This window comes from Pongo abelii, chromosome X (genome assembly GCF_028885655.2).
Source record: "Pongo abelii isolate AG06213 chromosome X, NHGRI_mPonAbe1-v2.0_pri, whole genome shotgun sequence".
Lineage (NCBI taxonomy): Eukaryota > Metazoa > Chordata > Mammalia > Primates > Hominidae > Pongo > Pongo abelii.
Window position 1 is genome coordinate 57,673,183 of NC_072008.2, and position 14,548 is coordinate 57,687,730.

The following is a 14,548-nucleotide window of genomic DNA, read 5'->3' on the forward strand; positions in this document are numbered from 1 at the left end:
TTTTCTATGGGCTGCATAGTACTCTGTGATACCACATTTTCTTTATCCAATCCACCATTGATGGGCACCTAGTTTGATTCCATGTCTTTCCTATTATGAATAGTGCTGCTGTAGACATGCAGGTGCATGTGTCTTTTAGGTAGAACAATATTTTGCTTTCAATATATACCCAGTAATGGGATGATTGGGTTGGATCACAGTTCCAATTTTTTTTTTTTTTAGGTTACTTTCAACTTTTACTTCAGAAACAGGGGATACATGTGCAAGGTTTCTAAAAAGGTATATTACATGATGCTGAGGTTTGAGGTATGATTGAACCTGTTACCCAGGTAGTGACCATAGTATCTGATAGGTTTTCCACCATTAACACTTTCCCTTTTATCCTCACCTTGTAGCCCCCAGTGTCTACTGTTCCTATCATTATGTCAATGTTTACCCAATGTTTAATTTACACTTATAAGTAAGAAGATGCAGTCTTTGGTTTTTTAATTTCTGCATTAATCCACTTAGAATAATGACCTCAGGCTGCATTAATGTTGCTGCAAGGTCATATTTTCTTCTTTTTTTTGGCTGCATAATATTCCATTGTATATATGTATCACTTTTTTTATACAATCCACAGTTGATGGATATCTATTTTGAATCTATGTCTTTTTTATTGTGAATAGTGCTGTGATGAACATACGGATCCATGTATCTTCTTGGTAGAATGATTTATATTTCATTGGGTATATACCCAGTAATAGGATTGATAGGTGGAATAGTAGTTCTATTTTTTAGTTCTTTGAGAAATCACCAAACTGCCTTCCAAAGAACTGAACCAACTGACATTCCCACCAAATATGTATAAGCATTCCCTTTTCTCTGCAGTCCTGCCAGCATCTGTAATTTTTTAACTTTTTAATAATAGCCATTCTGACTGGTGTGAGATGGTATCTCTTGGTGGTTTTAATTTTTGTTTCTCCAACAATTACAGTGATGATGAGCATTGTTTGTGTGTGTTAGTTGGATACTTCTATATCTTCTTCAGAGAAGCATCTGTTCATGTGTCATGCTCACTTTTTGATGGGGTTATTTGTTTATTGCTTGTTTTTTCCAAGTTTCCCAATTGAATATCTTTATTTTTATATTCCAGATCATTTGAAAAATTCTTTTATTAGTGGTGACATTTCTTGTTTAATGATTACTTATCTTCCTAAACAAAAGTAGTAATAGAATTTTTAACTAATTAATTAATTAGTTTTATTGTGGTAAAATATACTCACCATAAAACTTACTGTGTTAACCACTTTTAATTTTTTAAATTATTTTTTATTACAATAGGTTTTTGGGGAACAGGTGGTGTTTGGTTACATAAATAAGTTTTTTAGTGGTGATTTCTGAGATTTTGGTGCACCCATCACCCGAGCAGTATACACTGTACCCAATATATAGACTTTTATCCCTCACCCTCCTCTCACCCTTTCCCTCGAGTCCCAAGAGTCCATTATATCATTCTTATGCCTTTGCATCCTCATAGCTTAGCTTCCACGTATGAGTGAAAACCTACAATGTTTGGTTTTTCATTCCTGAGTTACTTCACTTAGAATAATGGTCTCTAATTCCATCCAGGTTGCTGCAAATGCCAATATTTCATTCCTCTTTATGGCTGAGTAGTAGTATTCCACGGTATATCATGGTATATCATATTTTCTTTACCTATTCATTGACTGATGGGGATTTGGGCTTGTTCCATATTTTTGCAATTGCAAACCGTGCTGCTATAAACATGTGTGTGCAAGTATCTCTTTCTTATAATGACTTCTTTTCATCTGGGTAGATACCAAGGAGTGGGGTTGCTGGATCAAATGGTAAATCTACTTTTAGGTCTTAAAGGAATCTCCACACTGTTTTCCATAGCAGCTGTACTAGTTTACATTCCCATCAGCAGTGTAGAAGTGTTTCTTTTTCAATGCATCCATGCCAACATCCTTTTTATTTTTTTATTTTTTTGATTATGGCCATTCTTGCAGGAGTAAGGTGGTATTGCATTGTGGTTTTGATTTGCATTTCCCTGATTATTAGTGATATTGAGCATTTTTTTCATATGTTTGTTGGCCATTTGTATATCTGCTTTTGAGAAGTGTCTATTCATGTCCTTACCCCATTTTTGATAGCATTGTTTTCTTCTCTCTAATTTGTTTTGAGTTCTTTCTAGATTTTGGATATTAGTCCTTTGGCAGATGTATAGATTGTGGAGATTTTCTACTGCTCTGTGGATTGTCTGTTTACTCTGCTGTTTCTTTTGCCATGCAAAAGCTCTTTAGTTTAATTAAGTCTCACCTCTATATCTTTGTTTTTATTGCATTTGCTTTTGGGTTATTGCTTATGAAATCATTGCTTCAGCCAATGTCTAAAAGGGTCTTTCCGATATTATTTTCTAGAATTTTCATAGTTTCAGGTCTTAGATTTAAGTATCTGATCCATCTGGAGTTGATTTTTGTGTAAGGTGAGAGATGAAGATCCAGTTTCATTATCCCAGATGTGGCTAGCCAATTATCCCAGCGCTATTTGTTGAATAGGGTGTCCTTTTCACACTTTAGGTTTTTGTTTGCTTTGTCGAAGATCAGTTGGCTGTAAATATTTGGGTTTATTTGTGGGTTCTCTATTCTGTTTCATTGGTATATGTGCCCATTTTTACAGCAGTATCATGTTGTTTTGGTGACTATGGCCTTATAGTATAGTTTGAAATTAGGTAATGTGTTGCCTCCAGGTTTATGCTTTTTGCTTAGCTTTGCTTTGGCTATGCAGACACTTTTTTGGTCCCATATGAATTTTAGGAATTTTTCTAGTTCTGTGAAGAATGATCATGGTATTTTGATGGGGATTGCGTTGTATTTGTAGATTGCTTTTGGCGGTATGGTATTTTCACAATATTGATTCTATCCATCTATCAGGATGGGATGTGTTTCCATTTGTTTGTTTCATCTGTGATTTCTTTCAGCAGTATTTTGTAGTTTTCCTTGTAGAGATCTTTCACCTTCCTGGTTAGGTATATTCCTAAGTATTTTATTTATTTTGTAGCTATTGTAAAAGGGGTTGAGTTCTTGATTTGATTCTCAGCTTGGTTGCTGTTGTTGTATAGCAGAGATGCTGATTTGTGTACATTAATTTTGTATCCTGAAACTTTGCTGAACTCATTTGTCAATTCTAGGAGCTTTTTGCAGGAGTTTTTAGGGTTTTCTAGGTATACAATCATATCTTCAGCAAACAGTGACAATTTGACTTCCTCTTTACCGATTTGGATGCCCTTTATTTCCACCTTTTGTCTGATTGCCATTGCTAGGACTTCCAGTACTGTGTTGAATAGAGGTGGTGAGAGTGGGCATCCTTGTCTTGTTCCAGTTTTCAGAGGGAATGCTTTCTACTTTTCGCCGTTCAGTATTATGTTGGCTGTGGGTTTCCCATAGATGGCGTTTATTACACTGAGGTAGGTCCCTTGTATGCCGATTTTGCTGAGGGTTTTAATCATGAATGGATGCTGAATTTTGTCAAATGCTTTTCTGTGTCTATCGAGAAGATCATGTGATTTTTGTTTTTAATTCTGTTTATGTGGTGTATTCAATTTAATGACACAAGTCATTAACCTGTTTCTATTAAATGATCCCTGCATCCCTGGTATGAAACCCACTTGATCATGGTAGATTATGTTTTTGATATGATGTTGGATTCAGTTATCTAGTATTTATTTGTGGGTTTTTGCATCCATTTTCCTCAGGGATATTGGTCTGTAGTTGTTTTTTTTGTTGTTGTTATGTCCTTTCTGGTTTTGCTATTAGGTGATACTGGCTTCATAGAATGATTTAGAGAGGATTCCTTCTTTCTCTATCTTGTGGAATAGCATCAACAGGATTGGTGCCAATTCTTTGAATGTCTGGTAGAATTCAGCTGTGAATCCATCTGGTACTGCACTTTTTTTTTTTTGTAAATTTTTTTATTACCATTTCAATCTCTCTCCTTGTTATTGGTCTGTTTAGAGTTTCTAATTCTTCCTTATTTAAGCTGGGAGAGTTGTATCTTTCCAGGAACTTTTCCATCTCCTGTATGTTTTCTAGTTTATGCTAGTAAAGGTGTTCATACTAGCCTTGTGTGATCTTTTGTCTTTCTCTGGTTTGGTTGTAATGTCTCCTGTTTCATTTCTAATTGAGCTTCTTTTCTCTCTTCTTTTCTTGGTTAATCTTGCAACTTGTTGTAATATCATAGACAATGGTTTGGAAGAATTATTATCTTTTTATATATCTATTGGCCATTTGGATTTCTGTTTGCAGAAAGCCTTGATAAAATATTTGGCCCTTTTTTAATTGGGTAGTTTGTTTTATCATTGGTTAATGCTTTGTTTGTCCTACTTAAGAAATATTTGCCCATCCAAAGCCATAAAGATATTCTCTTATTTTTTAAAGATGCTTTATTCATTTTCCTTTGACACTTAGGTTTTCAATCCATTAGAAACAGGTTTTTGTGTATTGTATGAATTAATATTGAAAGTTACTATTTTTCTATATGTATATTGAGTTGTGTCAAAAGTTTTTGTGGTAAAGATTATACTTTCCCCACTACATTGCAGTGCCATCTTTGTTTTAAATCAGGTAACAGCAACAAGAGCAAGTGGGCTGGATATTATTCTGTTTCATTATCTCAATCCTTGTGTCTATATCTACTAGAACTGTAGTATAACTACAGGCTGTACTATATCTATACAATCTGTAGTAGTATCCCTTTTTCATTCCTGATACTGATCATTTTTGTTTTTTTCTCTCTTTTTCTTGATAAGTCTTGTTACGTGTTCATCGATATTATTAATCTTCTCCACAAATAATCTTTTAAATATGTGCAGAACATGCAGGTTTGTTACATAAGTATATACGTGCCATGGTGGTTTGTTGCACCCATCAACTGGTCACCTACATTAGGTATTTCTCCTAATGCTATCCCTCCCCTAGCCCTTCACCCTCTGACAGGCCCCGGTGTGTGATATTCCACTCCCTGTGCCCATATGTTCTCATTGTTCAACTCCCACTTATGAGTGAGAACATGTGGTGTTTGGTTTTCTGTTCTTGTGATAGCTCGCTGAGAATGATGGTTTCCAGCTTCATCCATGTCCCTGCAAAGGACATGGATGTCACATTTTCTATATCCAGTCTATCATTGATGGGCATTTGGGTTGGTTCCAAGTCTTTGCTATTGTGAATAGTGCTGCAGTTAACATACGTGTGCATGTGTCTTTATAGTAGAATGCGTTATAATTGTTTGGGTATATAACCAGTAATGGGATTGCTGGGTCAAATGGTATTTCTGGTTCTAGATCGTTGAGGAATCACCACAGTGTCTTCCACAATGGTTGAACTAATTTACACTCCAACCAACGTAAAAAGCGTTTTTATTTCTCCACATTCTCTCCAGCATCTGTTGTATCCTGACTTTTTAATGATCGCCATTCTAACTGGCGCAAGATGGTATCTCATTGTGGTTTTGATTTGCGTTTCTCTAATGACCAGTGATGATGAGCTTTTTTTTTTCATGTTTGTTGGCTGCATAAATGTCTTCTTTTGAAAAGTGTCTGTTCATATCCTTCACCCACTTTTTGAGGTTTTTGTTTTCTTGTAAATTTGTTTAAGTTTCTTGTGGATTCTGGATATCAGATCTTTGTCAGATGGATAGACTGCAAAAATGTTCTCCAATCTGTAGGTTGCCTGCTCAATCTGTTGATAGTTTGTTTTGCTGTGCAGAAGCTCTTTAATTAGATCCCATTTGTCAATTTTAGCTTCTGTTGCCATTGCTTTTGGTGTTTTAGTCATGAAGTCTTTGCCCATGCCTATGTCCTGAATGGTATTGCACAGGTTTTCTTCTAGGATTTTTAGGGTTTTAGGTCTTACATTTAAGTCTTTAATCTATGTTGAGTTAATTTTTGTATAAGGTGTAGGAAGTGATCCAGTTTCAGTTTTCCACATATGGCTAGCCAGTTTTCCCAGCACCATTTATTGAATAGGGAATCCTTTTTCCATTTCTTGTTTTTGTCAAATTTGTCAAAGACTAGATTGTAGTAGATGTGTGGCATTATATCTGAGGGCTCTGTTCTGTTCCATTGGTCTATATATCTGTTTTGTTACCAGTACCATGCTGTTTTGATTACTGTATCCTTGCAGTATAGTTTGAAGTCAGGTAGCATAATGCCTCCAGCTTTGTTCTTTTTGCTTAGGATGGTCTTGGCTAAATGGGCTCTTTTTGTTCCACATGAAATTTAAAGTAGTTTTTTCTATTTCTGTGAAGAAAGTCAATGGTAGCTTGATAGGGATAGTATTGAATCTATAAATTACTTTGGGTAGTATGGCCATTTTTACAGTATTGATTCTTGCTATCCATGAGCATGAAGTGTTTTTCCATTTGTTTGTGTCCTCTCTTATTTCCTTGAGCAGTGGTTTGTACTTCTCCTTGAAGAGGTCCTGCACATCCCGTGTAAGTTGTATTCCTAGATATTTTATTTTTAGCAATTGTGAATGAGCGCTCACTCATTATTTGGATATCTATTATTGGTATATGGGAATGCTTGTGATTTTTGCACATGATTTTGTATCCTGAGACGTTGCTAAAGTTGCTTATCAGGTTAAGAAGATTTTGGGCTGAGAGATTGTAGGTGATCAAGAAAGACCTTATAGTTTCACTTAAGTCTTGAAATCTGGTTGTCCTTCTGGCATATTAATTGTGAAATGTATTATAGGCAGAGGAAATGGCATAAACAAAATTATAAATGAGAATCAAAATAGCCTGTTCTTTGCGGAAAATTGCAAACAATTTGTTATGGCTTCTGTTTAGGTATCAGGTTGAAGAGAGCTTTGTATACAAGCTAAAGGAATTTTGACTTTATCCTCTAGGCCAGTAGATTTTTAAATCTGTATTCTAACTCGTCCTTTTCCATATAGGCTCTGCAGGCCCTTAGAACCATCCCCAGAAAGAGAGAATAGTCTAATAAGTAGGGACCCTGTTTCCATCAGAGTAGCTCTGGTTTTGCCTGTTTTATATTGAAGTTCTTCGTTGGACTCTATTAGGAAAAAAAATTCACTGCTTTTAAGAGAGCTAGTAAAATTGTGAAACTACTGCAATGAGATATAAGAAGGCCTGAAAAGTTTTAACCAGGAGAAAAAATATTTAAGATGGATTAAACACCATAATGAAATACAACATGCAGGGATCATGTCTTATTTTGGGCGGCTAACCTGACTGTCTAACCTTTCAGGTGTGGTTCCCAACAAAGGTCAGTTTCCCTTGGCTGTGGGAGCCCAGGAGTTGTTTCAGTGCACTGGTCCTATGTGCCGCTATGCTGAAGACCTGGCCCCCATGTTGAAGGTCATGGCAGGACCTGGGATCAAAAAGTATGTTCATTTATTTTTATTTCCTTGGACTCTTATCCTGACATTCATTCTCTCTTTGTTTATTAGTGTCATAGAGGTAGACTTTCAGTCTTCAAGCAAATAATTATTACAGGTTTTTATGAGAGAGCCTTTATATACTTATATAAGTGGATACCATGCTTCACAAATTGGCAAGATGCCATGTAAAAGTATTTTACTGAGAAAATACAAAGAGAGGCCTTATTTTTGGGAAGGAAACAGTGAATCTTTTTGTTGTTCATTTGTGAATTTGTGCATAAGGACTATGTTCACTTTAAGTTCAGCGTTTCTGATTCTTCTGACATCTGTCACCATATACATACTTTCCAATCTCACCTAGGCATCAACGCTGCTTGGAAATTGGTTCCCTAGACAGCTCTTTTTAAATATATTTTCTATAGCAGTGATTTCAAATTATTTCCATTTCCAGCGAAACTGTGATCTTCTCCTTTCCTTTACCCTCAAGTAAATAATCCCACATTTTGTCTTATAAAAAAATGCAATCTATATGTAACTCACTTCAGTTTCTTACCATCACATTTTTCTAGGTCTCCAGCATTCATTCTTTCTCCTCTTAGAGTGGAGAAAATATCTTTCCATTTTGCTTTAGCATATACGTAGTTTCCGTTATGCTTTTGATCTTATGTTCTCTTATTCTCTCAGATCTTTGTTCCATTACTGATCTCATCTTAGTATGACTTTAACCTCTCTCTCTGTCTCTCTCTCTCTCACACACACACGCGCGCACACCCTTCTCATTATTCTTAAGCATCCTAAGTGTCTGTCATCTTAAAAAGAGACATTTTTTTAGCCCCTTATTCCCCTTAAGCCACTACTGTATGCCGCTTTTTGCCCCATTGCCAGATCCTTTGTGTGAATTATTTATACTCATTAACTCTAAATTCTCACTTTGCCATCTCATAAATGAATTCACTACAAACTGGTTTTTACCACCAAAATTATTCTTGTCAAGGTCCCTGAAATTTTTTTTTTTTTGCATTTTTGCTAAGAATAATGACTGCTTCTCAATACTTCCCATTCATTACCTCATTATAACTGGTGGCAATATTGATATTACTCCATCATTATTGAAACAAACTCTGCCCTTGGCTCTTGTGATTCAATCATTTTTAAAATTATTATTAATTTTCGTGGGTACCTAACAGGTGTATATATTTATGGGCTACATGAGATATTTTGAAGCAGTCATGTAATGCGTAATAATCGCTTCATGGAAAGTGGGTTAGGTATCCATCCCCTTAAGCATTTATCCTTTGTGTTATGGACAATCCACACTTTTGATATTGCCCCTTTTCCTTTCATCTGTCTTACTGGCTCTTCTTCCTTTGTTCATCTCTTATATATTGGTATTCTAGAAGGACCTGGTTTACTTTATTCTTTCTACTTACCCTCTCAGAATGACTCCATCTACCCTTGCCACTTCAACCATTTTCCATACACAGATGATGCCGAAGTCTGCCTCTTCAGCTCACTCTTTTCACTGAAGCTAGAGGACTGTCTATTTACTACTACAGGAAGACTGGCCATTTCAGATAAATGAGACTCAATATATCTAAAACTGATATTATTTTTCTTTCAAGCTCCAGAAACCTGATCCACTACTTCGATTCTTGCCCAATCCCAGTGACTGGATGACCAAAATCAACCCAGTTGCTAAAGCCTCATTTCCGATTTTTCTCAGTCATTACATCTAAGCAATGCTGAATCATATTGAAATTACCTACTAATGATTTCTTACATCTTTACATATCTCTCCCTCACCATGGTTACAGTTCTAGTTCAGGCTACAATCATTTCTAGCATGAACTACTACCAAAGCATTTTGACTTGTCACCACGTCTACAATTTTGATGCATTTCAAACCATTCTCTCCCTTGCAGCTGAAGTACATTTCTTAAATGCAAATCTAAATTCTAAAGGTATAATACTGTTTCTGGCACACAGTGCTCGGGGAAAAATCCTTCATTGGAGCTGAAGCTCAGATGTCAGGATTGAACTATTAAGGATATCTAAATAATTTGTTGACGTCAGTTTCTTTTTAATCCTACACAGGTTAAAACTAGACACAAAGGTACATTTAAAAGACTTAAAATTTTACTGGATGGAACATGATGGAGGCTCATTTTTAATGTCCAAAGTGGACCAAGATCTCATTATGACGCAGAAAAAGGTAATTTTAAATAAAATTTGTTTAGGAATTATTTTTAGTCAAAGAGATATCCTTCTGAACCCTTTACTTCACTTTCTGCCAAATATTTCTGTGTCAGAATACGGAATTAAGGTATTCAGAGCAGTTATACTAAGAAATTTTGGATGTAATTTTTCATGGTTATTTTAGATATTTTATTTTTTAGTAATGAAATGAGTACTTTGAAAATAAAGTATGATAAATCAAATAAATAAATTGCTCAGAGATACCTGTTATTAATAATTTGGCATTTATCTATCCAGTGATTCTCCTATGCTAATGTGTAGATGTAAATTTTAGGTAATAGAGACAACATTATATATGCAATCATTTTATCTTGAGCTTTATTTTTAAATACTTTTATAATCAGATGAAATAATAAAACAAATTTGTCTTTTTAAAAGCAAGAGTTCATTTGGGAAAGAAGAATAATAAGGGGAACAGTCCTATCAAATTTTAAAAGTAATTTTTAAACTACTACTTAATTTAATAGTAATACAGCTTATTACGTGGAAACAATGGAAGACAAAGAAGGCCATTACATAATGGTAAAAGGATCAATTCAACAAGAAGAGCTAACTACCCTAAATATATATGCACCCAATACAGGAGCACCCAGATTCATAAAGCAAGTCCTTAGAGACCTACAAAGAGACAGACTCCCACACAATAATAATGGGAGACTTTAACAACCCACTGTCAACATTAGACAGATCAACAAGACAGAAAGTTAACAAGGATATCCAGGAATTGAACTCAGCTCTGCACCAAGCGGACCTAATAGACATCTACAGAACTCTCCATCCCAAATCAACAGAATATACATTCTTCTCAGCACCACACCGCACCTATTCCAAAATTGACCACATAGTTGGAAGTAAAGCACTCCTCAGCAAATGTAAAAGAACAGAAATTATAACAAACTGTCTCTCAGACCACAGTGCAATCAAACTAGAACTCAGGATTAAGAAACTCACTCAAAACTGCTCAACTACATGGAAACTGAACAACCTGCTCCTGAATGACTACTGGGTACATAACGAAACGAAGGCAGAAAAAAAGATGTTCTTTGAAACCAACGAGAACAAAGACAGAACATACCAGAATCTCTGGGACACATTTAAAGCAGTGTGTGGAGGGAAATTTATAGCACTAAATGCCCACAAGAGAAAGCAGGAATGATCTAAAATTGGCACTCTAACATCACAATTTAAAGAACTAGAGAAACAAGAGCAAACACATTCAAAAGCTAGCAGAAGGCAAGAAATAACTAAGATCAGAGAAGAACTGAAGGAGCTAGAGACACAAAAAACCCTTCAAAAAATCAGTGAATCCAGGAGCTGGTTTTTTTAAAAGATCAACAAAATTGAGAGACCGCTAGCAAGACTAATAAAGAAGAAAAGAGAGAGGAATCAAAGAGACGCAATAAAAAATGACAAAGGGGATATCACCACCAATCCCACAGAAATACAAAGTACCATCAGAAAATACTATAAACACCTCTATGCAAATAAACTAGAAAATCTAGAAGAAATGGATAAATTCCTCGACACATATACCCTCCCGAGACTAAACCAGGAAGAAGTTGAATCTTTGAATAGACCAATAACAGACTCTGAAATTGAGGCCATAATTAATAGCCTAGCAACCAAAAAAAGTCCAGGAGCAGACAGATTCACAGCCAAATTCTACCAGAGGTACAAGGCGGAGCTGGTACCATTCCTTCTGAAACTATTCCAATCAATAGAAAAAGAGGGAATCCTCCCTAACTCATTTTATGAGGCCAGCATGATCCTGATACCAAAGCCTGGCAGAGACACAACCAAAAAAGAGAATTTTAGAACAATATCCCTGATGAACATTGATGCAGAAATCCTCAATAAAATACTGGCAAACCGAATCAAGTAACACATCAAAAAGCTTATCCACCATGATCAAGTGGGCTTCATCCCTGGGATGCAAGGCTGGTTCAACATATGCAAATCAATAAACATGATCCAGCATATAAACAGAACCAAAGACAAAAAGCACATGATTATCTCAATAGATGCAGAAAAGGCCTTTGACAAATTTAACAACATTTCAAGCTAAAAACTCTCAATAAATTAGGTATTGATGGGACTTATCTCAAAATAATAAGAGCTATCTATGACAAACCCACAGCCAATATCATACTGAATGGACAAAAACTGGAAGCATTCCCTTTGAAAACTGGCACAAGACAGGGATACCCTCTCTCACCACCCCTGTTCAACATAGTGTTGGAAGTTCTGGCCAGGGCAATTAGGCAGGAGAAGGAAATAAAGGGTATTCAATTAGGAAAAGAGGAAATCAAATTGTCCCTGTTTGCAGATGACATGATTGTATATCTAGAAAACGCCATCGTCTCAGCCCAAAATCTCCTTAAGCTGATAAGCAACTTCAGCAAAGTCTCAGGATACAAAATCAATGTGCAAAAATCACAAGTATTCTTATACACCAATAACAGACAAACAGAGAGCCAAATCATGAGTGAACTCCCATTCACATTTGCTTCAAAGAGAATAAAATACCTAGGAATCCAACTTACAAGTGACATGAAGGACCTCTTCAAGGAGAACTGCAAACCACTGCTCAACGAAATAAAAGAGGATAGAAACAAATGGAAGAACATTCCATGCTCATGGATAGGAAGAATCAATATCATGAAAATGGCCATACTGCCCAAGGTAATTTATAGATTCAATGCCATCCCCATCAAGCTACCAATGACTTTCTTCACAGAATTGGAAAAAAAACTACTTTAAGGTTCACATGGAACCAAAAAAGAGCCCGCATTGCCAAGTCAATTCTAAGCCAAAAGAACAAAGCTGGAGGCATCATGCTACCTGACTTCAAACTATACTGCAAGGATACAGTAACCAAAACAGCAAAACAGAGATATAGACCAATGGAACAGAACAGAGCCCTCAGAAATAATGCCACACATCTACAGCTATCTGATCTTTGACAAACCTGACAAAAACAAGAAATGGGGAAAGTATTCCCTATTTAACAAATGGTGCTGGGAAAACTGGCTAGCCATATGTAGAAAGCTGAAAATGGATCCCTTCCTTACACCTTATACAAAAATTAATTCAAGATGGATTAAAGACTTACATGTTAGACCTAAAACCATAAAAACCCTAGAAGAAAACCTAGGCAATACCATTCAGGACATAGGCATGTGCAAGAATTTCATGTCTAAAACACCAAAAGCAATGGCAACAAAAGCCAAAATTGACAAGTGGGAACTAATTAAACTAAAGAGCTTGTGCACAGCAAAAGAAACTACCATCAGAGTGAACAGGCAACCTACAGAATGGGAGATAATTTTTGCAATCTACTCATCTGACAAAGTGCTAACATCCAGAATTTACAATGAACTCCAACAAATTTACAAGAAAAAAACAAACAACCCCATCAAAAAGTGGGCAAAGGATATGAACAGACACTTCTCAAAAGAAGACATAGATGACATTTATGCAGCCAAAAAACACATGAAAAAATGCTCATCATCACTGGCCATCAGAGAAATGCAAATCAAAACCACAATGAGATACTATCTCACACCAGTTAGAATGGCAATCATTCAAAAGTCAGGAAACAACAGGTGCTGGAGAGGATGTGGAGAAATAGGAACACTTTTACACTGTTGGTGGGACTGTAAACTAGTTCAACCATTGTGGAAGTCGGTGTGGCGATTCGTCAGGGATCTAGAACTAGAAATACCATTTGACCCAGCCATCCCATTACTGGGTATATACCCATAAAGACACGTGCACGCGTATGTTTATTGTGGCACTATTCACAATAGCAAAGACTTGGAAGCAACCCAAATGTCCAACAGTGATAGACTGGATTAAGAAAATGTTGCACATATACACCATGGAATACTATGCAGCCATAAAAAATGATGAGTTCATGTCCTTTGTGGGGACATGGATGAAGATGGAAACCATTATTCTCAGCAAACTATCGCAAGGACAGAAAACCAAACACTGCATGTTCTCACTCATAGTTGGGAACTGAACAATGAGAACACTTGGACACAGGAAGGGGAACATCACACACCGGGGCCTGTTGTGGGGTGCAGGGAGTGGGGAGGGATAGCATTAGGAGATATACCTAATGTTAAATGATGAGTTAATGGGTGCAGCACACCAACATGGCACATGTATACATATGTAACAAACCTGCATGTTGTGCACATGTACCCTATAACTTAAAGTATAATAAAAAAAAGACGTGTAAAACTAGAAGAAACTTGAGTGCTATAAAAGATGGCTTTTATATTCTATCTTTGTTTTGTGCCACCATGAAAATTGCCTGTGACTCAATAACTTATAAAGAACAAAAATTTATTTCTCACACACCTGGAGACAGGAAAGTCCAAGATCAAGGTGCTGGCAGGTTCAGTGTCTGATGAGGGCCATCTTGCTGCATTCTCCAGAGGGGAGAAACATGGCAGAAGGGTGGAAGAGACAGCTGCTAAGGCTGCATGAAATCTTTTTAAAAATGGCTGTAATGGCATTAACTAGGGCAGCCCTCATGGCCTAATCACTTCTTTAGGGCCCCCCTCTTAATAATAATGCATTGGCAACACCTAAATTTTGGAGGTGATCTATTCAAACCATAGGTCAGGAGATCGAGGCCATCCTGGCTAACACGATGAAATCCCGTCTCTACTAAACAAAATACAAAAAATTATCTGGGCACGGTGGCGGGCGCCTGTAGTCCCAGCCACTTGGGAGGCTGAGGCAGGAGAATGGCGTCAACCCGGGAGGTGGAGCTTGCAGTGAGCCAAGATGGCACCACTGCACTCCATCCTGGGCGACAGAGTGAGACTCCGTTAAAAAAAAAAAAAACAAAAACATAGCATTTGTGGATACATTAC

At 36.5% G+C, this 14,548-nt stretch overlaps 1 protein-coding gene across 6 annotated transcripts in view; it reads left to right on the forward strand.

The window, feature by feature from the left end:
* Positions 1-14,548, forward strand: part of FAAH2 (fatty acid amide hydrolase 2) — a 283,151-nt gene that overhangs the window by 157,354 nt on the left and 111,249 nt on the right. For 5 of the 6 annotated variants that reach the window (XM_054544652.2, XM_054544651.2, XM_002831725.4 and 2 more), the window contains 2 exons: positions 7,271-7,406; positions 9,498-9,615. The exons of the other annotated variant lie outside the window; for it this stretch is intronic. In XM_054544652.2, coding sequence (XP_054400627.1) covers positions 7,271-7,406; positions 9,498-9,615 — 254 coding nt within the window. The remainder of the gene's footprint in view (positions 1-7,270; positions 7,407-9,497; positions 9,616-14,548) is intronic. 6 annotated transcript variants of the gene reach the window in all.